The 23,781-nt window shown below is 42.8% G+C and overlaps 2 protein-coding genes across 3 annotated transcripts; one reads left to right on the forward strand and one right to left on the reverse strand.

Annotated features, from left to right (window-relative positions):
* Positions 1–1,970: 1,970 nt before the first annotated feature.
* Positions 1,971–23,451, forward strand: COIL (coilin). Of its 2 annotated transcripts, none has more exons than XM_005583799.4 (7): positions 1,971–2,239; positions 10,424–11,528; positions 11,650–11,736; positions 11,983–12,030; positions 14,906–14,975; positions 19,373–19,461; positions 22,501–23,451. In XM_005583799.4, exons 1-7 carry the CDS (start codon positions 1,995–1,997, stop codon positions 22,582–22,584), a joined length of 1,728 nt encoding a protein of 575 aa, XP_005583856.3. In that variant the 5' UTR covers positions 1,971–1,994; the 3' UTR covers positions 22,585–23,451. The 2 variants fall into 2 exon arrangements, with proteins under 2 accessions (XP_005583856.3, XP_073875348.1); XM_074019247.1 differs by having other exon boundaries at positions 1,971–2,216.
* Positions 9,000–9,272, reverse strand: LOC135967654 (small ribosomal subunit protein uS8-like). The gene has a single exon (XM_065531305.2). It carries the CDS (start codon positions 9,270–9,272, stop codon positions 9,000–9,002), a length of 273 nt encoding a protein of 90 aa, XP_065387377.2.
* Positions 23,452–23,781: the final 330 nt, after the last annotated feature.

Here is a 23,781-nt window from a genome sequence, read left to right on the forward strand (position 1 = left end):
CTGTAATCCCAACATTGTGGGAGGATAGCTTGAGCCCAAAAGTTTGAGACCAGCCTGGGCAACGTGGCAAAACTCCGTCTCTACAAAGATTACAAAAATTAGCAGGGCATGGCAGTGCATGCCTGTAGTCCCAGCAACTCAGGAGGATGAAGTGGGAGGTTCATTTGAGCTTCAGAGGTGAAGGCTGCAGTAAGCCTTGTGATCACGCCACTGCACTTCAGCATTCGAGACAGAATGAGACCCAGCCTGAAAACAAAGAAATAAAACCACAAGATACCACAACACATCTACCAGAATGACTAAAAAATACTGACAATGCCAAATGGTAGTCAGGATGTGAAGAAACTGGGATTACAGGGGTGAGCCACCGCGCCCGGCTGGAAATGCCCGGAAGTTATCCTGTATGGTCTAAAAGGGGAGGAACCCACAGTTCTGAGGGAAATCCCTGCCCATTTCATCGGGATACAGAAAACTCATGAATAATCCATCCCTTGTTTAGCATACAATCAAGAAGTAACTATAAGTATACTTGATTGAGTATACTTATAGTACGGGCTTGCTGCTCTGCCTATGGAGTAGCCATTCTTTTATTCCTTTAATTCTCTAATAAACTTGCTTTTGGTCAGAGGTGGTGGCTCACGCCTGTAACCCCACCACTTTGGGAGGCCAAGGAAGGCAGATTGCTTGAATTCAGGAATTCAAGACCAGCCTGGCCACCATGGAAAAACCCCATCTCTACAAAAATTACAAAAAGTAACTGAGCACGGTGGCTGACGCCTGTGGTTCCAGTTACTAGGGAGGCTGAGGTGGGGAGTCACTTGAACCTGGGAGGCAGAGATTGCACCACTGCACTCCAGCCTGGGTGACAGAGTGAGACTCTAAAAAAAAAAATCCAAAAAACCCTACTTTCCATTAAGAAATTTTGTTTCATCTACTGACTCCCTGATATCTACAACTTAACTAGTCTAGTGAACTTGGGGAAGTTACATTTTTTTTTTTTAAGACAGAATCTTGCTTTGTTGCCCAGGCTGGAGTGCAGTGGCACGATCTTGACTCACTGCAACCTCCACCTCTTGGGTTCAAGCGATTCTACTGCCTCAGTCTCCCAAGTACCTGGAATTATAGGCACATGCCACCAAACCCCGCTAATTTTTATATTTTCAGTAGAGTTGGGGTTTCACCATTTTGGCCAGGGTGGTCTCAAACTCCTGGTCTCAAGAGATCCGCCCACCTTGGCCTCTCAGAGTGCTGGGATTACAGTCGTCAGCCACTGCTCCTGGCCTCTAGTTACTTCTTAAACTCTCTGAACCTTGTTTTTTTTTAATCCTCTAAATGAGGATAATAGTTCATAATTCCTAACTTTTGTCATGAAAATTAAAGAGTTAATATATATTATGTGGAGAAATGTAAATTCTAGTTCAAAAAATATAAGAAATAATGTAAATTCTGATTTACTTATCTGGTGAGAAATGCAAGGACATTTTTCTTTGGTTGTGGGTATTAAAAGGCTAAGGTATTTATATTCCACTGGATACATTTGGAAGAATGATTACCAGTTTTATTTCAAAATTTCAACATTGAGAACACACTAGGACTTACATCTTTTTCAACTCATGATGAAAAATTTTGTCAGTGAAATGTGTTGTTACGATTGTTTTATAAAAATCTTTTACGTCGATGAGCAAATATCTTAGAAGACCACTGCTGAGGAGAAATGTTATTTATCCAGAGACTTGCCTTAATTAGGAGACCCTACATAGCGCCCAGTAGAAATGTAATAAAGGCATTTCACTTATTCCCTTTCTCAGCCCTGCCGTGAACAAACTTGAATGAAAAAAATCAACCACGCTCCGAGTGCGCGCCTAGACGCAGCCTGTAGTAGTCAGGTTCCACCACTAGGTGGCACACGCCAAAGGCTCCGGGGGGCGGGCCGCCCGAGCACGCCTCTCGGTAGCCCCGTGGTATCTCTCGGCTTCCGTTGAGCACCGAGCAAGATGGCAGCTTCCGAGACGGTTAGGCTACGGCTTCAATTTGATTACCCGCCTCCAGCTACCCCGCACTGTACGGCCTTCTGGCTTCTGGTCGACTTGAACAGATGCCGAGTCGTCACAGATCTCATTAGTCTCATCCGCCAGCGCTTCGGCTTCAGTTCTGGGGCCCTCCTAGGCCTCTACCTGGAGGGGGGGCTCCTGCCCCCCGCCGAGAGCGCGCGCCTGGTGAGAGACAACGACTGCCTCAGGTGCGCGGCGCAGGGAGCGGGACGGCCGGGTGGGCGGTGGGAGGGGGACGCGCCTGCGCACGCCCGGGCTTGAGGCCGCTAGACCTGGTTGTGGAGGGCATGGGGAATGGGGAAGGGGACGAGGGTTAGAGGGGGTGGGGCTGTAAAAATGCACGTTCGCTAACCCGGGAGATACTGATTGGTGTAGTCAACTTTGGGGCTCAGGAATCACATTTTATTATTTATTTATTCATTTGAGACAGAGTCCTGCTTTGTCGCCCAGGCTGGAGTACAGTGGCGTGATCTCGGTTTACTGCAACCGCCGCCTCCCGGGTTCAAGCAGTTTTCCTGCCTCCACCTCCCGAGTGGCTGGGACAACAGGCGTCCGCCACCACACCCAGCTAATTTTTGTATTTTTAGTAGAGATGGAGTTTTACCACAGTGGTCTAGGTGGTCTCGAGCTCTTGACCTCAGGTGATCCACCAGCCTTGGCCTCTCAAAGTGCTGGGATTACAGGCGTGAGCCACCCCACCCTGCCCCTATTATTTTTATTTTTGAGACTGAGTCTCGTTCTGTTACCCAGGCTGAAGTGCAGTGGCGCGATCTCAGCTCACTACAACCTCCACCTCCCGGATTCAGTCGATCCTCCCACCTCAGCCTCCTGAGTAGCTGGGATTACAGGCGTTCACCACCATGCCCAGCTAATTTTGTTGTTGTTGTTGTTGTTGTTGTTGTTGTTGTTGTTGTTGTATTTTTAGTAGAGACAGGGTTCACCATGTTGGCCAGGCTGGTCTTGAACTCCTGACCTTAAGTGATCCTCCCGGCTTTCCAAAGTGCTGGAATTAACAGGCGTGAGCCTCTGCGCCTGGCCGGAATCAGCATTGTAACCAGCAACCTCCCCGGGATGCTTCTATGACAGGAGAATCAAACTTGGAAAAACCCTGATGCCTAAGGGCAGGGCCAGGGTTTCTTTCAGCCTTGATTTAGCACATCCACGCTTAGCTAGGCACTGTGGGACTCTGTTCCGTGTCCATGGTGCAAATGTGCGGGAGACCCGGCCTTACCCTTGGTGGCCTTCACGGTCAGGTGCAGGAGACACAAGCTGATAAAGGGGAATCGTCGCGTTTTCTTTGTAACATGCTGTTGTCCAGCCTTAGTTCTCTTGTGCCCGGTGTCCCCTGAGACTTCTGGTGGCGTATCATTTTGTGTCTCACCCAGACATTTTGGGGTTTTCTCAAATAAGTGTCTTGAGTCCTTTTGGGCTGTAAATTGGGAACCACAAAATAATCTTAAATGTGCTTTTGGAAGTTAAAAAAATGATAATGAGGTGAGTATCCAGGAGCAATTGTAGTATGAATTGCTGAAATGTGGTTGAGTTGCCACAGTCAGATGATGGTATCACCAGTTTGGATTCATGTCTTGGACCGATTTATTCAGGCTTTTTTTTTTTTCTTCTTTTTTAAACAAAGAGACTGGGTTTCCCATGCCCAGGCTGGAGTGCAGTGGTGCAGTCATAGCTTGCTGTAGCCTCGACCTCCTGGGCACAGGCAATCCTCCCACCTCAGCCTCCCAAGTAGTTGGGACTTCAGGCCAGGCAACCACGCCTGGCTAGTTTTTGTATTTGTTGTAGAGACAGGGTTTTGCCATGTTACCCAGGCTGATCTCAAATCCCTGGGCTCCAGCTGTCCTCTCTTCTCAGCCTCCCAAAGCACTGGGATTACAGGCGTGAGCCACTGTGCCAGCCTTCCTTCCCCCCACCCCCTTTAAGCTTCAGCTACAGTGAATTAATTCCAGAGTTGTGAACCAGGCTATTTTCTCTTGCTGCCCTTTGTTGTTGAATATTCCTTACCCTCGAGCATATCAGATTCTGTAAGATTTCTTCAGAACATCAAGGAATTTAATTTGGAACAATAACTGCATCTTCAAATCAGGATGTTATGATTTATTGCATAATGTTCAACTGTTTCAAATGACAATTTGAAATAATCCGAATTTCAAAGAGTTTTTCCCCCCTTTTTATCGACTGTGAAATAGGTCTCTATTCTCTCTGCAATTGAAGGATTATTTAAATATTACAATTCTAAGGATTGTGTCCCATCCTATTAAGATTACTTTCTGAACTGTCCCTTGACTAATGAGTTAATAACTTGTGCTAGCTAACTAGAATTATACTTTAATGAATCATCTGGGCATTACATTCTTCATAATGAAGTTAACAATGACAAAAACCATGAAAATTGTTATAAGTAATAATTACAACACGATGACAGGCAAATCCTTCCTAAATACTTCAAATGCACAGCTGCATGTGGCAAAAAAATACCTCTGTAGTGGCTTCTGTGGCAAATGGGCAGACTATAGAAAAAGATGAATCTGGAAAATTCATCTTTATTTTTGTTGTTTTGTGCCCGCAATCATTGTTTTTTCCTAACAGATTCACTTTTCTTCAGAGCTACAGAAGAAAACATAGTCTCTGTTCTCAAAGTACCCAATATCGTTGGACTGGGACCCCAATAATGAGTTTCATGCTTTTGTATATTACCTTCTGTGATACGGGCAATTAGACTGAATAGTTAGACCAAGTTATACTGGTAAGTGCAGAAGCTGGTTGAGAAAAGGGAGATCAGCATGGAACAAAATGGTCAGGGAATTGAGCAGTACCTTGAAGAATGGGTGGGAAATGTTGGATGATCAAAGCACAGCTGTAGAGACAAAAGCTGGCTGGACTTGGTAAAAAGATGAATCTGACCAGCCAAAGCATTCTTTGGGATCGTTGGCAGTACTGAGAAGTCTAACGAGGAAAAGCGGAACCAGGTTGTGGGAATCCTGAGAAACAGCCTTTGAGGCTTTAGATGTACCACACACTTGTATTCCACTGCTGTTTCCTCATAGCCCATTCTCTTAAACCCCAGGAATCTGGCTTCATCTGCCCCCACGTTTCTGACAGTGAGTTCCTAAAGGTGGCCTCTAACTCTCCTGGGAGGAGGAGGAGGTGCTTATATTGCCTTGGAGCCCCCTGCGTTAGTTTGCTGGGGCTGCTGTTACAAAATACCACAGACTGGGTGGCTTAAAAAATGGAAATTTATTTCTTACTCTTTTGGAGACTAGAAGTCCAAGATCAGGGTGTTGGCAGATTTGGTTTTTTATTTTTGTTTTTATTTATTTATTTATTTATCTATCTATCTTGAGATGGAATCTCACTCTGTTGCCCAGGCTGGAGTGCAGTGGCACAATCTTGGCTCACTGCAACCTCCGCCTCCTGGGTTCAAGTGATTCTCCTGCCTCAGCCTCCCAAGTAGCTGGGCTTACAGGCACCCGCCATCGTGCCAGGCTAATTTTTTTGTATTTTTAGTAGAGATGGGGTTTCACCGTGTTGGCCAGGCTGGTCTTGAACTTGTGACCTCAAGTGATTTGCCCTCCTCAGCTTCCCAAAGTGCTGGGATTACAGGGGTGAGCGACTGTGTCTGTCAGTTTTCAATTTTTTAAATTATTATTATTTTTTAATCGTGCAGCCCTCAGAATTACAGTAGATTCAGAGAGATTCCCTTATTTTTTGAGACAGGGTCTCACTCCATTGCCCAGGCTGGAGTGCAGTGGCACAACCTTGGCTCATACAGCCTGGAACTCCTGAGCTCAAGGGCTCCTCCTGCCTCAGCCTTCCGAGTAGCTGGGACTACCAGTACAGTTTTTTAATTTTAGTAGAGAGGGCTCACTAAGTTGCCCAGGCTGGTCTCAAACTCCTGGGCTCAACCAGTCCTCCTGCCTCAGCCTCCCAAAGTGTTGGGACTATAGACCTGAACCGCGCACCCGGCCTGAGAACTCCCTTTTGAAGAGTCAATTCTGTAAGGAAACAAAGTGCATTCTGTCCTCTCTGACCCTTTTAACTCTGGCAGTTAATACTTAATTAAGGCTGGGCACCATGGCTCGTGCCTATAATCCAGCACTTTGGGAGGCTGAGGCAGGCAGATTGTCTGAGCTCAGGAGTTTGAGTCTAGCCTGGGCAGCATGGTGAAACCCCATCTCTACAGAAAAATACAACAAAATTAACCAGGCATGGTGGCACATGCCTGTAGTCCCAGCTGCTTGGGGGGCTGAGGTGGGAGGATCTTTTAAGCCTGGGAAGTAAAGGCTTCAGTGAGCTGACATGGTGCTACTGCACTGCAGCCTGGGCAATAGAGTGAGACCTTATCTCAAAAAAACCAAAACAAAAACACATTGATTAAATATTAGAGATGGGCCAGGCATGTTGGCTTATGCCTGTGATACCAGCACTTTGGGAGACTGAGGTGGGAGGATCACTTGAGTCCAGTTTGAGACCAGCCTGGGCAACATAGGGAGACCCTTGTTCTACCCACCCCGCCCCCCTCAAAAAAAACAAAACAAAAATAAAGCCGGGCTCAATGATGGATGCCTGTAGTCCTAGCTACTTGGGAGGCTGGGGTGGGAGGATCACTTGAGCCTTGGAAGTTGAGGCTGCAGTGAGCCATGATTGTGTCACTGCACTCCAGACTCGGCAGCAGTGCAAGACCCCATCTCAAACAAAACAAAATATTAGAGATGAGTTCTCATTTCACATTGCTGTAGTTAGTGGCTCCTTGGATAATCCAAGGTAAAAAGTTTCCTACTTCTCTTATAATAAACTTTTCCCCACACCTCGCTCTCCAGAAGTATCCTTGGTTAAGTTTGGGGTATGGGGCATATCTTGCCAGATTTCTATACATGTGCAACCATATGTACTTATACTTTTAAAATACAAATATCATAACATACTGTTCTGCACCTTGCTTTTTCACCTATCATGGGCTATCTCAGTATATAAAGTATGTAAGGTACATCATTCTTTTCTGTTTGCTACATAGTGCTTTTGTGAATATTCTTGTGTATTTTTGTGTACTGGGAAAATGATTCAGTTGGATTTATTCTTAGAAGAGACACTCATTGGTCTAAGAGAAGGTACATATAAAAACTGGTAAGTACAGTCAAATTAGCTTCCAGAAAAGTTGTACAGACTTGTACAACTTTTAAAAATTCACCAACTTACCCATCATAGGACTAACAACATTCATTGTGTTAATAAAAATTAGAGCTAACATTTGGATATCACTTGTTCTGAGTCAGGCATGCTGTCTCTATAATAATTCACTGAGTACTATAATTATTGTCATTATCCCCATTTTTATAGATGAGAAAGGCTGAGGTAATGATTTTTTAAAAAGTTACAGTGGCAGAAATAGCGTTTGAACCCAGGCATTCACTTTGGCCTAGGCAGGCAATGCGTAGGGGGTATCAGGTTTGACAGATGGGCATGTCAGTTTTTCTGCATAACAGAATCCTAGAAGCTAAATTGTGGATTTTAAGGGTGGATTTACGTTTTGATAATACCACCCAGTTTGCTGTGCAGAGAGTTAGAATGAAAAGTGGGGATGGCTGGGCACGGTGGCTCACGCCTGTATTGCTAACACTTTGGGAGGCCGAGGCGGGTGAATCAATTGAGGTCAGGAGTTCGAGACCAGCCTGATAAACGTGGCAAAACCCCATCTCTACTAAAAATACAAAAAGTTAGCAGGGTGTGGTGGCAGGCGCCTGTAATCCCAGCTACTTGGGAGGCTGAGGCAGGAGAATTGCTTGAATGTAAGGGGAGGAGGTTGCAGTGAGCCCATATTGTGCTGCTGCACTCCAGCCTGAGCGACAAAGTGAAATTCCATCTCGAAAAAAGAAAAGTGAGGATCTGTTTTTTTGTGTTTTTTTTTTTTTTTTTTTTTTTTTTGAGACAGAGTCTTGCTCTGTCGCCCAGGCTGGAGTGCAGTGGCACGATCTCGGCTCACTGCAAGCTCCACCTCCCGGGTTCACGCCGTTCTCCTGTCTCAGCCTCCTGAGTAGCTGGGACTACAGGTGCCCTCCACCATGCCCGGCTAATTTTTTTGTATTTTTAGTAGAGACGGGGTTTCACTGTGTTAGCCAGGATGGTCTCGAACTCCTGACCTCGTGATCCGCCCGCCTCAGCCTCCCAAAGTGCTGGGATTACAGGCGTAAGCCACCGCGCCCAGCCTAATGCTTGTATTTTGTAGAGGCAGGGTCTCCCTATGTGGCCCAGGCTGGTCTTAAACTCCTGGGCTCAAGCAACCCTCCCACCTTAGCCTCCCAAAGTTTTGGGATTTCAGGCATGAACCACCGTGCCTGGCCAACAGGCATTTTTGAGTACTTACTATTTGCTTAACATCGAGGACACTCTCAAGACTTCCATCATTATCAGACTGCACATTCTAGGATTAACTGTTGTCAGTTGATAGAGGAATGAAGTTGCTTTCCTATAGTGGCATTTTGGATGAAGTAGGGTTATTCAGAGAAACGTAACCAGTAAGAAACACACACACACACACACACACAAATACTCACTCACTCACAGACATGGGATTTATTGTAAGGAATTGGCTTATAGGATTGTGGAGGCTGAGAAGTCCTAAGTTTAGTTGGTAAGCTATAGATCAAGGAGAGCCAGTGGTATATTTCTAGTTCAAGTTCGAGTTTGAAGGCAGGAGAAGACCGATGTCCCAGCTTGAAGAGTCAGGCAGAGAAGCGAATTCTCCCTTACTCCGTCTTTTTGTTCTATTCAGGCCTTCAGCAGGTTGGATGAGCCCCACCCACATTGGAGACAGCAATGTACTTTACTCAGTCTAGCAATTTAAATGTTAATCTCATCCAGAAACAACCTTGCACATACTCCCAGCATAATTTTTTTTTTCCCACTGAGGCAATATATTTGTAAATATGTATTACATCCTTATAAAAAGAATCTCAGGATTTTTCCTCCTGTGTGTTTTTGTCTTGCTTCTTCATGGTATGTGATGCCAGCCAAGGTTGTCAGTACAGTGAAACCAAACTGGTGGGATGGGAGCAGATTATTCTGCCATTTTTCTAGATCTTTGAGTTGCACATCAAATCTGGGGCTGATTACTCCATACTTGTTTAGCCTGCCTATGAGGTTCACAACAATTTTCCCAGCTCTGTGATCACCAGTGATTTCAGACTTGCCAGTGTAACCATGCTTCATCATTATAGTTGGAAACTGGATGATGGGGCTAGGCGCGATGGCTCATGCCTGTAATCTCAGCACTTTGGGAGGCCAAGGCAGGTGGATCACTTGGGCACTTGAGGCCAGGAGTTCAAGATCAGCCCGGCCAACATGGCAAAACTCCATCTGTACTAAAAATACAAAAATTAGCAAGACATAGTGGTGAGCACCTGTAATCCCAGCTATTTGGGAGGCTGAGGCATGAGAATCTCTTGAACCTGGGAGGGAGAGGTTGTAGTGAACTGAGAAATGCACCAGTGCACTTTGCCCTGGGTGACAGAGTTGGGCCTCTGTCTCAAAAAAAAAAAAAAAAAAAAAAAAAAAAAAAAAAATTAAAAAAACTAAAATAAAAAAAAGAAACTGGACAATTACTTTGGAGCTCGGGCTAATAAGAACCTGGCATTTACCTTGCTTTTCAGTTTTGTTGATGCTCTTAAGAGCATCAGCCAGGACATTCATGTGCACCACTGTGGTGGTGTGGAAAGAGCCAGTGTCGTTTTAACCAGATATCTGGACACCCAATAGCCCAGACAAATTGATACATAAAATTAAGCTTCACGGAGTGTCATGGAATTGTACAGATGGCTGTCAATACCCCAGAGAACATAAATTGTTTAGTATTCACCTAAATTAAAACAAGAGTAAAATATTGTTAAAGAAAGCAGCCCACATTCTGAAACAAAATGGATAATCAGCATTATCACCTTTTAGGGTAGGTGACATGCATATCTTAGAAAGATTGTGAGTTTGAAGTTAGACAAACTGAAGTTTGAATTGCCTTTCTGCTACTTATCAGCTCTAGATTTGGGGCAAGTAACTTGTCTGAGCTGTAATTTTGCGATCTGTAAAATTAAAAATACCTACTTCGTGTTGATGTTTAGATTAGAGAAAAACGTATAAAAAATGTTTGGGATGCAGTAGCTATTCAATAAAACTAGTCATTTGAAAGTTGACTGTGAGTAATGCTGTATGGGCCATTTTGCCAGAAAGAGTCTTTTGTCTTTAATTGATATGACATTTTTTCATTGACTGATGGTAATTACATTTTGTAGAGTCATCTCAGTATATAACTATGTCCTGGAGATGTGTTTACAAATTGCTCACTCTAGTTTTCTCTCTTGTTCTGTTGACAGAGTTAAATTAGAAGAGAGAGGAGTTGCTGAGAATTCTGTAGTCATCAGTAATGGTGACAGTAATTTATCTCTTAGAAAAGCAAAGAAGCGGGCATTTCAGTTAGAGGAGGATGAAGAAACTGAACCAGATTACAAATATTCAAAGAAGCACTGGAAGAGGCAAGAGAACAATAACAATAATGAGAAGGTCTTGGATCTGGAACCAAAAGCTGTCACAGATCAGACTGTCAGCAAAAAAAACAAGAGAAAAAATAAAGCAACCTGTGTCACAGTGGGTGATGATAATGAAGAGACCAAAAGAAAATCACCAAAGAAAAAGGAGAAATGTGAATATAAAAAAAAGACCAAGAATCCCAAGTCTCCTAAAGTACAGGCAGTAAAAGACTGGGCCAATCAGAGATGTAGTTCTCCAAAAGGTTCTGCTAGAAACAGCCTTGTTAAAGCCAAAAGGAAAGGTAGTGTAAGCGTTTGCTCAAAAGAGAGTCCTAGTTCCTCCTCAGAGGAGTCTTGTGATGAATCTATCAGTGATGAGCCCAGCAAAGTCACTTTGGAAGCCAGAAATTCCTCGGAGAAATTACCAACTGAGTTATCAAAGGAAGAACCCTCTACCAAAAATACAACTGCAGACAAACTGGCTACAAAACCTGGCTTTAGCCTTACCCCCAGCAAGGGCAAGACCTCTGGAACAACATCTTCTAGTTCAGACTCTAGTTCAGAGTCAGATGACCAATGCTTGATGTCATCGAGCACCCCGGAGTGTGCTGCGGGTTTCTTAAAGACAGTAGGCCTTTTTGCAGGAAGAGGTTGTCCAGGCCCGGGGCCATCATCACAGAGTGCAGGTGCTGCTGGATGGAGGCGTTCTGGCTCAAACGGTGGCGGACAGGCTCCTGGTCCTTCTCCCAGTGTGTCTCTCCCCGCTAGTTTAGGAAGAGGATGGGGTAGAGGAGAGAACCTTTTTTCTTGGAAGGGAGCCAGGGGACGGGGCATGCGGGGGAGAGGTCGAGGACGAGGGCATCCTGTTTCCTGTGTTGTAAATAGAAGCACTGACAACCAGAGGCAACAGCAATTAAATGACGTGGTAACAAATTCATCTACTATTATCCAGGTAAGTATTATTTTTTGTAAGTTACCTCCTCCTTTTCCCCTTAGAATGTGTGTGGAGTTCATGTCATGGGTTCACATTTTCTCACCAGTAATGATGTCACATGACTAACACTGTTTTTCAGAATCCAGTAGAGACACAGAAGAAGGACTATAGTCTGTTACCACTGTTAGCAGCTGCCCCTCAGGTTGGAGAAAAGATTGCATTTAAGGTATATTTCAAAACAACGGTCACAGCAAAAAAGGTTCATTCCCCTTCCAAATAAACTTACTTAACAAATCAGGTTTAAAGTGTTTGTAAAAGCCCTTCCCACTGGAACCGCAGTGTTGTCATGGGTTCCTGGTAGGGCTCCCAGACTGGTGGGGGGGACACCCCAGCATGGCATGATGGAGGAGCTGTGGGAATGTGAGAGGATAAGAGGGCTTATGTATTTGTGGGTTTTTTTCTTCTTTTTTAGCTTTTGGAACTAACATCCAGTTACTCTCCTGATGTCTCTGACTACAAGGTAAGGATGTTTATTTAAAAGTAAGTTGTCAGTATATTAATAAAACAAGTCATATTTCATACTACTTGTATGGATAATACAGATTTGTTTTTTTACTACATAAAAATGCCAGAAAGTAGAAAATGAAAACATTATTGAAATGTCAACTTTTTAATAGTATCACTGTGAAGTCTCCCAGTGTTATTTGCCTTATATTTGGGAAGAATAGAGTAGGAGAATGATCTTAATTTTTACTTTTTAAAAAAAATATTAATTTTTTATTTTTAAATAAAGACGGGATCTCTCTATGGGGCCCAGGTTGGTCTCAAACTCCTGGGCTCAAGCAGTCCCCCCATCTTGGCTTCCCAAAGTGTTGGGATTACAGGTGTGAGCCACCATGCCCAGCCAGTTTAATTTTTTTAGTTACTGTTTTCTAATTAGTTTAGACACACCAACTTATTTGGGTATTCATTCCCTCATGATTCTAAACTTTGAAAGAAAATAATAAACAGTTCTCAGCAAGAAGATTTGATTATTTTCATCATGGGAATCTATTTTACATATTTGTGAATTACTTCTGGTTATTATGATCTAGTATGATTTCTTTTGCATTATCAGTTAACCACAGGTAATTCATAAATATTATCCATGGAATTTACTTACTTAATATCTGTATGAGTCTTTATATTGGCATGTGAGGTTTTTCATAGTTCAATAAAAGCTTAACTCAGTGGGATCACAGAATTACATATTTCTTTTTCACCCACCAAAATTTGTTGAAAATCTTGTTAAAGTGCATCCTTTCTTTTTTTGATGTACGATATGGAATGTAAGACTATTTTTTAAGGTAATAATTAGTAATGTTAATATAGTAACATAGATAAAACACAAGGGAATTTGATTTAATCTGGATTGATGCCTTGGAAGACTTTTAAAATCTTTATAAAAACCTTTCCTCAAGGCTGGGCGTGTTGGCTCACGCCTATAATCCCAGCACTTTGGGAGGCTGGGCGGGCAGATCACAAGGTCAGGAGATCGAGACCATCCTGGCTAACACAGTGACACCCTGTCTGTACCAAAAATACACACACAAAAAAAAGTTAGTGGGGCATGGTGGCGGGCGCCTGTAGTCCCAGCTACTCGGGAGGCTGAGAGCAGGAGAATGGCATGACCCCGGGAGGCAGAGCTTGCAGTGAGCCGAGATCACGCCACTGCACTCCAGCCTGGATGACAGAGCGAGACTCTATCTCGGAAAAAAAAAAAGGAAAAAAAAACCTTTCCTCGAAAGCAGGCTGGAAGAATCAGTTAATGAAGGGATCTGGTGGGTTAGTTCTAGGTCATTGGTGTTTTGTTTTTATCTTCTTAGGCACTTACTATCTCCTGTGGATGAGGTGATCATGTAATTTATCACCTAAATCAGGATACTTGTGAGTGAAGGGGAGTGTTATTAATAGTTATGTTGGAAAGATGAACAGACCTGTCTTGAACAAACCAGGGTGTTTTGTCACCCTGCCATAGATAACTAATTTAATTGTGTGATATATGAGGAAATGGAAATGAATATTGTATTGATACGTCCCACAACCTCTGTGAATTGTAATTCTAGATGATACTGATTTTTAAAAATTGCATATTAACGGCCAGGTGCAGTGGCTTGCGCCTGTAATCCCAGCACTTTGGGAGGCCAAGGTAGGCGAATCACTTGAGGTCAGGAGTTCGAGACCAGCCTGGCTAACATGGCAAGACCCCATCTCTACTAAAAATACAAAAATTAGCCTGGCGTGGTGGCATGCACCTGTAGCCCCAGCTACTCAGGAGACTGAGGCACAAGAATCACTTGAACCCAGTAGGTGGAGGTTGCAGTGAGCTGAGATCATTGCACTGTACTCCAGCCTGGGTGACAAAACGAGACTCTTTAAAAAAATTGCATATTAAGTTGGTGTTAGTCATCATAGTTATTAACGTTGGAAGGTGATTTGCCTACTTTAGCTGACAAAATTTTTTGAAGATTTTTGAAATTGCTTTCACAATCATTTTAAGAATGAAAATTGGTCCTACTTTTTTGCTTTGACCTCAAACGCAGTTATCCAGCTTGATCATCTGCTTTTTTCATTAACCTTGTCTCCAAAAATTAAATTAGTTAAAGTCTGTACTCAAAAATGTAGTCTCCCAAGCTCCTGATTCCCTGTTGAGTCTGGTTCTAAAAAACACTGTTGACTGTGCTCAGAAATTCTAGATAGAGTCAGGAGGAACTGGTTGCTTGGCCTCTCAGTATATACCCCCAGAGGCTACCATGTGTCTCCCCATCGCCCACATGCATGGGCAGTGCATCCTCTTGAGGCATTAGAAAATCAGCTCCCACACCTGAAGACCTGGGAGAGGGGGAATTGGGATCTTACCAGTGATAAAGTGCCTTCTAGTTTCTCCTGAGGGGTTGTGATCACTGTTTTAGAAGGGTTCTAAAAGCATCAGGAACCGAGGCAGCACCATTAGGATATATCTAGTCTCTCCCGATGAATGCTGTGATGGTCAGTGGTCACTTGAATATATCCACCTGGTGTGATTTTTCCTCCTTTTCCCGTATTCACTCACTTTTGGTTCCCTGGTGTAATCTTACTTTCATTGAGTTATTTAAGGTAGTGTCTGCCATTTATGATTTAAATGTGTCTATTTTGCCTGTAAAGATGTTTCTGTATATTCACATAAAGGGTTTATTAGTCTACTTGTTTTTATTTTCTCTGTATGTGGATTTATTTTTAAATTTTTCAACTGAGATAAAATTCACATAACATAAAATTCAACATTTTAACCATTTTAAAGTCTACAATTCAGTGGTTTTTAGTATATTCACAGTGTTTTACATGCTGATTTTGACTTGGACTTTTATTTTTGAAAGGAAGGAAGAATATTAAGCCACAATCCAGAGACCCAGCAAGTAGATATAGAAATTCTTTCATCCTTACCTGGTGAGTCTTTTAGAAAAGAATTTGAAAATTTAGGCTCTTTCTATCTACAGTGGTTTATGAATAGCTTTTATACGCAGGAGATGTTCTCTTCCTTGGCCTCTATATAACTGGCGCTCCCCACTTCTTTCAGCACACTGTAACCCTGGGGATTCATAAGAGATGTTGGATATATTCCAAAACTGTTGGGCTAGTTCTTATTACTGTAATTATATAATTTCATAAAAGTTGGTATGAACTGATGAAAATTGATTATAAAAATAATTATTCCTAGGAAGCCTAAGTTGAATGCTGACTCAATAAATGCTATGAAATTATGGATGGGTGGGTCAGCTATAAAAGATTGGGAGGAATTTTGTAAAAACTGAGGAAGATTCTGCACTTAGATTGTCTTGCAAATTTTTGCAATCTTGCATTATTTTAAAAAAGCCCAGGCTGGGCATGGTGGCTCATGCCTGTAATCCCTGCACTTTGGGAAGCCGAAAGTGATGGATCACTTGAGGTCAAGAGTTTGAGACCATCCTGGCCAACGTGGTGAAACCCTGTCTCTATTAAAAATACAAAAATTAGAGGCCGGGCGTGGTGGCTCAAGCCTGTAATCCCAGCACTTTGGGAGGCCGAGACGGGCGGATCACGAGGGCAGGAGATCGAGACCATCCTGGCTAACACAGTGAAACCCCGTCTCTACTAAAAAATACAAAAAACTAGCCAGGCGAGGTGGCGGGCGCCTGTAGTCCCAGCTACTCGGGAGGCTGAGGCAGGAGAATGGCGTAGACCCGGGAGGCGGAGCTTGCAGTGAGCTGAGATCCGGCCACTGCACTCCAGCCTGGGCGACAGAGCGAGACTCCATCTCCAAAAAAAAAACAAAAAAACAAACAAACAAAAAAAACAAAAATTAGCCAGGCGTCATGGCACGTGCCTGTAATCCCACCTACTGGAAAGGCTGAGGCAGGAGAATGGCTTGAATCCGGGAGGTGGAGGTTGCAGTGAGCTGAGATCGCACCACTGCACTCCAGCCTGGGTGACAGAGCAAGACTCAGTCTCAAAAAAATAAAAATAAAAAAAACACCAAAACTGTAAATTGTGGAAATTGCAGACAATACAATGGTATGGTTTATAAAAGAAAGAGCTCTATTCAGTGAACTCATAAAACCTACTCAGCTCTATTTCAAAAGATTGTCAAATGAATATACTTTTGTATATTAAGTCAAAACAAAATGTCTAAACTGTGTGTATACATACACTTTCACATATCATTTTAAATAGTTACTGGCTTTATCTCTGATTAACCCACCTGTTACTGGAACTGAATGCCTGGAATAAGAGCGCTTTTATAATATGTAGCTTAACCTGAAGTGTACTATAGGGGGTCCCTGGCCAGAGGACAGGGGAGATGCCTTTTCCTTTAGCAGATCCTAAAGCAATTAATTGTTTTCTCTGTGTGTGTGTGTGTGTGTGTGTGTGTGTGTGTTTTGTTTTGTTTTTTTTTTTTTTTTGACAGAGTCTCACTCTGTCGCCCAGGGTGGAGTGCGGTGGTGCAATCTTTGTTCACTGCAGCCTCTGCCTCCGAGGTCCAAGCAATTCTCGTGCCTCAGCCTGCAGAGTAGTTGGGACTACAGGCACACACCACCATGTCCAGCTAGTTTTCATATTTTTAGTAGAGATGGATTTTGACATTTTGGCCAGGCTGGTCTTGAATTCTTGGCCTCAAACAATCCACTCGCCTTGGCCTCCTAAAGTGCTGGGACTATAGATGTGAGCCACCATGCCCAGCCTGTTTTCTGTTTGTTTGTTTATTTTAGAGACGGAGTCTTGCTCTGTCACCCAGGCTGGAGTGCAGTGGCGCGATCTCAGCTCACTGCAAGCTTCACCTCCCAGATTCACACCATCCTCCTGCTTCAGCCTCCCGAGTAGCTGGGACTACAGGCGCCTGCTGCCACGCCTGGTTAATTTTTTGTAGTTTTAGTAGAGACAGGGTTTCACCGTGTTAGCCAGGATGGTCTCGATCTCCTGACCTCGTGATCCACCCACCTTGGCCTCCCAAAGTGCTGGGATTAGAGGCGTGAACCACCACACCCGCCTTCTGTTTATTTTTAAATAAGGGATTGAATAAAAGATTCAGTTGACAGAAATCAGTCAAAAGAGTTTTTCAACAAAGTTCCTTTATGATATTAAGTAAATGTTTATATATAACTTATACTAGTTTCCTAGCCTTCTTCTGATGAGGTTTCATTTATAGAAATCCCCTTTTTTAAGAATGGTGGACAGAAAAGTTTGTCCACTGTCAAATTCTGCACATACAGCCTGATCAGTGCTTGCCAAGTGATTAATAGTGATAATGTCCACTTAAAGTTTTTCTTCTTTAGGGCATCAAGAAATGGCTTTGGAGGCCAAGGTGGGAGGATCACTTGAGCCCAGGAGTTCAAGACCAGCCTGGGCAGCATAGTGAGACTCTGTCTCTTAAAAAAAAAAAAAAAAAAAAAACATAGCTGAGTGTGATGGTGCATGCTTGTAGTTCTCACTACTTGAGAGGCTGAGGTGGGAGGATCACTTGAGCCCAGGAAGTCGTGGCTGCAGTGAGTCATGATTGCGTCACTGCACTCTAGCCTGAGTGATTGAGCAAGACCCTGTCTCAAAAGCAAAAAAGAAAGAAAGAAATGGATTTATCTGTTCTCTAATAGCAATGTCAGTTGTCCTTGATGTGGTGGTTCTGATATACATAAATTTCAGTTACTATGGTTTAGTTAAGTAATACCAGTCCCGCAGCAACATTGCGTATGTTAACTGAGTAAGTGCATAAAGTACTGCCAGTAGCTCTTTAGTCCACATATAACTATATAACGTAAATAACAGATACACGTCACGATCCATGACCCATCAAGTCAGTGCTTTCAGAGTCTCAGTGACTGGTCACTGTGCATCTGTTATTCAGTTCACATACAGAGCAGAGCATGCAGTTGTGGTGCCTCCTTGTCTCTCATTGATAAAACTGCATGACATTTTACAACACTTATAATCGAAGTAAGGAATAGGCCCACAAAGACAAAGGCACAGCAAAGAAACAAAAGTGGTGATGCTGAAAGTACCATCCAAACTGAGTTTAAGGAGAGTCTGTAGAAGAAAGAGCTCACTGTGGGAATGTTGACACTGCCAGTGAGGTGAACTTGTTGACTTGAATGAGGAAAGTGGTCGTGGCAAAAAGGATGAAAATGTCCCCAAAGTGACACCAGCAAAAACAAAGATTTTACAAAGTAAAAAACAAATTCTTTGAGCTATTTCATGACATTAGAAGTTCAGAGGATAAAATGTAGACAGCAGTTTCAAACTTAGAAAAGAGTACAACAGTTGTACAAAGCACAGAGAAGGTACTTGCGCTGTATCATAAGTTACAGGGCAAGAGCACAAGCACTGTTCAAACTTCCCTTGATAAGTTTCTTACAGAGAAATAAAACGCCTAGAAAGAGAGAGAGAAAGTTAGCTCTCAGTGTTCCTAATGTAATTACAGTGTACTCATAAGTTCAGTGTTTTTACTTTACTCATTTTTAGTTTCCCTATGTAGTAAAGGTTTTTAATGTTTTGGCAAAATTTTTTAAAACTCCTAAGACAGTAATAATTTTTCCTATTGATTGTTAAGATTGTTTTGTGTGGTTTCAGCTTGTACAATCATTTTTCCAATCCCATTCTACCATAGAAAGCAAGGACTGAGGCCGGGTACGGTGGCTCATGCCTGTAATCCCAACGCTTTGGGAGACCGAGATGGGCAGATCACTTGAGGCCAGGAGTTTGAGACCAACCTGGCCAACATGGTGAAACCCTGTCTCAACTAAAAATACGAAAATTAGCTGGACATAGTGGTGCATGCCGTGCCTGTAATCCCAGCTACTCAGGAGGCTGAGGCACAAGAATCACTTGAACCCAGGAGGTAGAGGTTGTAGTGAGCCGAGATTGCACCACTACACTACAGCCTGAGCGATAAAGCAAGACTCTGTCTTAAAAAAAAAAAAAAGGGACTGCCTGTGTTATCAAGTAGCAGGAAGCATATGTGATTTCTAAGGACAGAGCAGCATTTCATATTACCTTCCCTTGTTGAAACACATAAATTAATTAATTTTGGGGATTATATTGTGGTGCCATATTCAATTCTGGTAGTACTAATGACAGTTCATCAAGCTTATGAAGGAAAGGTTTTCTCTGATAAATGGCTGAGAAGTCCCCCTGGTCCAGGCTTTTTCTCAGGATCCCCCTGTATTGAGCACCCTGTGCTTTCCTGTACATACCCAGCCTTCACATTAATTGACAGTTTGTGGCTGGTATCTTAATGATAGAAATTCCCTGTAGAGGAACATTTTTAACTATTGAGAAATAACTTACCCTCTTTCCTCCCTATCTTCTTGTTTCAGCCTTGAGAGAACCTGGGAAATTTGATTTGGTTTATCACAATGAAAATGGAACCGAGGTAGTGGAGTACGCTGTGACACAGGAGAGCAAGGTAGGTGTGCTTCTCTTCTTGCACTGCTTGGCCATACGTTCTCTCTTGACCGATTACCTGTGGTTTGGAAGGTGACATTGCACTACAGGCCCTGGAGGGAATCTATGGTATGGCAATACCAGTGCTAAGTGCCAAATCAGGGCTCCATCTTGGCCCTCATAGAGCCTGTGTGACAAGATGCACAAATAACAAACTTTAAGAGTGTACAGTTGTTTAAAATTATAGCTGTATAAGGATTCCAGCAGGAAAGGGTAGCGTATTTAGAAACTTTATTGGCATATACATTCAGAGAAGCGCATATAATTACATGGCTGGAACAATTTTCACATGCACGTACCCATGTAACCAGACCCAGATCAGGAAATAGAACATCACACCCACTCCCAGAACCCTCTATTATGTCCCCTTGCAGTCACTACTGTCCCCCAAGTGTTACCACAGTTCCAACTTTTATTTTTTTGAGAGTGTCACTGTGTGGCTCAGGCTGAAGTGAAGTGGCATGATCTTGGCTCACTGCAACCTCCGCCTCCCAGGTTCAAGTGGTTCTCGTGCCTCAGCCTCTGGAGTGCCTGGAATTACAGGCACTTGCCACCTCGCCCAGCTAATTTTTGTATTTTTGGTAGAGACTGGGTTTTACCATGTTGGCCAGGCTGGTCTCGAACTCCTGACCTCAAGTGATCTGCCCACTTAGACCTCCCAAAGTGTTGGGATTACAGGTGTGAGCCACCGTGCCTGGCCTGAGAGTTCCAACTTACAATAGCACAACATTTTGAAGAGTGACATGAAATGATGATCCCGTCCTCTGACTTTAAATCCTTAAATTGCCATTTTAGGAAGTATATGGTTTATACCTTTTTAAGCAGCCAGACCTACCAGAGTTGCTGGCGGTGGCTAGCTCATTAGGTTATGGTGGCATTAAATAGAAGTTAGATTTAAGAAAATGCTCTCTGTTAAGGTGTTTATACTTGAAATGTTATAGATACTATTCTGTAAATTTCAATATTGCAAACATTTTTTCTGAAGTGTGAACTTGTAGAAACCTTAGCCAGACTGTATGTTTTACCTTGTCTTTAAGGTAGATGACACTTTTAGGGATTTATTCCAGAAACACGTTTTTAGTGTTTGTGGTAGGATCAGCAGATTTGGCCTGGTCTCCTGTACTTCTTTATTATTTTTTTATATATATATATATGTATTTTTTTTTTTTTTGGTTGAAATTGGAAACTGCATTGGAAAATTAAACCTTGGAGGCTTTTCTCTCTATGCCCTAAACAGAGGCCTGAAGTAGAATAGAAAGCCTGTAATTAGGCCGGGAACCCTGGTTCATGCCTGTAATCACAGCACTTTGGGAGGCTGAGGCGGGCTGATCCCTTGAGTCCAGGAGTTCAAGACCAACCTGGGCAACATGGCAAGACCCCGTCTCTACAAAAAATACAAAAATTAACCGGGAGTGGTAACACATGCCTGTAGTCCCAGCCACCTTTGGGGGTGGTGGGGGCAAGGCAGGAGGATCACTTGAGCCCAGGAGGTCGAAGCTGTAGTGAGTCCTGAATGCCACTGCATTCCAGCCTGGACTGTAGAGGTGAGACCCTGTCTCAAAAGCAAAAAGCCTGCAATTACCGTTTTTGACACTAGATGGCCCTCATTATTCATTCATAGGACCAAGCCTTAGCGTTTGCTTTCTCTTGGTGGGCTGTGAAATAGTTCGTATTTTTTTGTTTTGTTTTTCTTTTTTTTTCTTTTTTTATTGTTGTTATACTTTAAGTTCTGGGATACATATGCAGAACATGCAGGTTTGTTACATAGGTATACATGTGCCATGGTGGTTTGCTGCACCCATCAACCCATCATCTACATTAGGTATTTCTTCTAATGCTATCCCTCCCCATGTCCCCACCCCCCCCAACAGGCCCCAGTATGTGATGTTCCCCTCCCTGTGTTCGTGTGTTCTCATTGTTTAACTCCCACTTATGACTGAGAACATGTGGTGTTTGGTTTTCTGTTCCTGTGTTAGTTTGCTGAGAATGTCCCTGCAAAGGATGTGACTCATCCTTTTTTATGTCTGCATAGTATTCCATGGTGTATATGTGCCATATTTTCTTTATCTAGTCCATCATTGATGGACATTTGGGTTGGTCCCAAGTCTTTGCTACACACGTATGTTTATAATAGTTCCTGTTTTTAGGTAAGTTAGGATAAGAACTACAGAGCAGTGCGAAAGGGCATCAGCATCCTAGTGATACCCATCTGGACCGCATCTAGTTCCCAGAAGGTCTCCACGCCACCTGTCCACAGGGCAAATCAAATGGAGGGGTTGGGGGAGCTACTCCCTCCTGCAACCCCTCATCCCCTGTTCTTAATCAAAGAAAGATGAAATATATTTAATGTAAAATTTAGCTTCATTCTAAGTAAATGAGTTATTTATTTATTTATTTTCCCAGCACAGAGTTTCACTCTGTCACCCAGCTGGAGTGCAGTGGCGCGATCTCCGCTTACTGCAACCTCTGCCTCCTGGGTTCAAGCAATTCTCCTGCCTCAGCCTCCCGAGTAGCTGGGACTACAGGCATGCGTCACCACGCCTGGCTAATTTTTGTATTTTTGCAGAGACATATATTGGCCAGGTTGGTCTTGAACTCCTGACTTGAGATGATCCACCTGCCTTGGCCTTCCAAAGTGCTAGGATTATAGGCATGAGCCACCATGCCTGGCCTCTTTTTTTTTTTTTTTTTTTTTTTTTAATTAAAAAAAAATAGAGATGGAGTCTCACTAGGTTTCCCAGGCTGATCTTGAACTCCTGGGCTCAAGCGTTTCTCCCCCTCAGCCTTCCAAAGTGCTGGGATTATAGGCGTGAACCACAGCGCCTGGCCTAAAGAGTTACTATACCCTAATTGAACTCAATTTATTGGAACCCAAATTATTCCCATTCTTCAATCATTCTACACTGATGGAAAATTTACTTGGCTAAAAATTTTAACTTACTAAAACCTGTATGACCTCAAAATAAAGTGCCTAAACTGGGGATTTTGTCTTTTTCCTTAGATCACTGTATTTTGGAGAGAGTTGATTGACCCAAGACTGATTATTGAATCTCCAAGTAACACATCAAGTACAGAACCTGCCTGAGTATGACCTCTCCACCTTAGAGTTTATGAATGTCTTGTTTGTGAAAGTGACTCTAACCCGAACCTTTTTTTTTTTTTTTAAAGAGGATTTGGAAGTTGTATGGATTTTTATCTTCACTTTACTGCATAGGAAACAATCTACCTCATCATTTAAAATGACATGGGTGTTGGTTTTGTAGATCTTTGGGTTTTTTTGTCAGGTTTAATTTCAGCTAACAAAATGTAAAACATGACATTCCTTGCAGACATTGTTGTATACCAGTATGGTTTCTTCTCTTTTAAATATTTTTGGCCATCAAGTAGCAGTCGTCGGTAGGAGTTTATAATACCAAGAATGTGCTGCGTATCTTGTCTCAATAAGTTTTAAGTAACACTTAAAAATATTAAAGCATGTTACTTGATCTAATTTTTTAGCATTTGAGTTGTTCCATCAAATGGAGCATCTCGTAAATTTCAAGTATTTTATACTTGGAATTGTTAAGAGTTAAAAGGTAGTTGGATGTGTCACAGACAATGAGTTAAGGAATCCTTTCATGTTTTTCCCAACTTTAAAATTAAGGATTCTCAGGGCCCTGTGTAGAGCAGTGAAAATAAGATGTATGTGTGTGTGTGTATGCCTGGAGGAGAATTGGTGTTCCACTTGGGTGAGAGGATTGGCTGTGAGCTTCAGACCAGGAAATGTGTCATCTTGCCAGGCGCCTGGCTGAGTGTGCTGGAGTGAGGATCTTAACAGAAACTTCCTTTTCTGTTATTATTCACTACAAAGCTAAAATGGCCAAATATATACTGTGAAAATGTTTCATTTAACAAAAGATCAGATCCCTCCTTCAGCTGTACACATTTTTAAATAAAATCATATTGAACTAAACACCTCTACCGAGTCATCATGTTGAGTATTGCAAATTGTTGTCTTATTTTACAATAATGTGAGAGATTACAATTTTCTGTAACAAGAAGGTTTGCTTTGACTGATGAGTCTGATGTTGCAGAGTTTGGTCCAGTGGAGTTTGTCTGATCTGGGAGCCACTGCACCAGTGGAGATGCTGGCCAGTTTTACTTTGTATGTCATGAATGTGTTTCAAAATGTGCATTTATTGATTTGTAATGAGAAGTATTACTCCCGAAAGGATGAGAGTAATGTGAATGGTGGGATCTTGGCACTGGGGTTCTGTGTAGCACACTTGCCTTCCAGGGTTGG

This window comes from Macaca fascicularis, chromosome 16, assembly GCF_037993035.2.
Source record: "Macaca fascicularis isolate 582-1 chromosome 16, T2T-MFA8v1.1".
Classification (NCBI taxonomy): Eukaryota; Metazoa; Chordata; class Mammalia; order Primates; family Cercopithecidae; genus Macaca; species Macaca fascicularis.

Bases quoted from the DNA above. Each gene is read 5' to 3' on its own strand.
- COIL (XM_005583799.4), top strand. From the start codon at position 1,995: ATGGCAGCTTCCGAGACGGTTAGGCTACGGCTTCAATTTGATTACCCG. The intron at 2,240-10,423 runs GTGCGCGGCGCA...TTCTGTTGACAG, and splicing joins AGAGACAACGACTGCCTCAG to AGTTAAATTAGAAGAGAGAG. The intron at 11,737-11,982 runs GTATATTTCAAA...CTTCTTTTTTAG, and splicing joins GAGAAAAGATTGCATTTAAG to CTTTTGGAACTAACATCCAG.
- LOC135967654 (XM_065531305.2), bottom strand. From the start codon at position 9,272: ATGATGAAGCATGGTTACACTGGCAAGTCTGAAATCACTGGTGATCAC.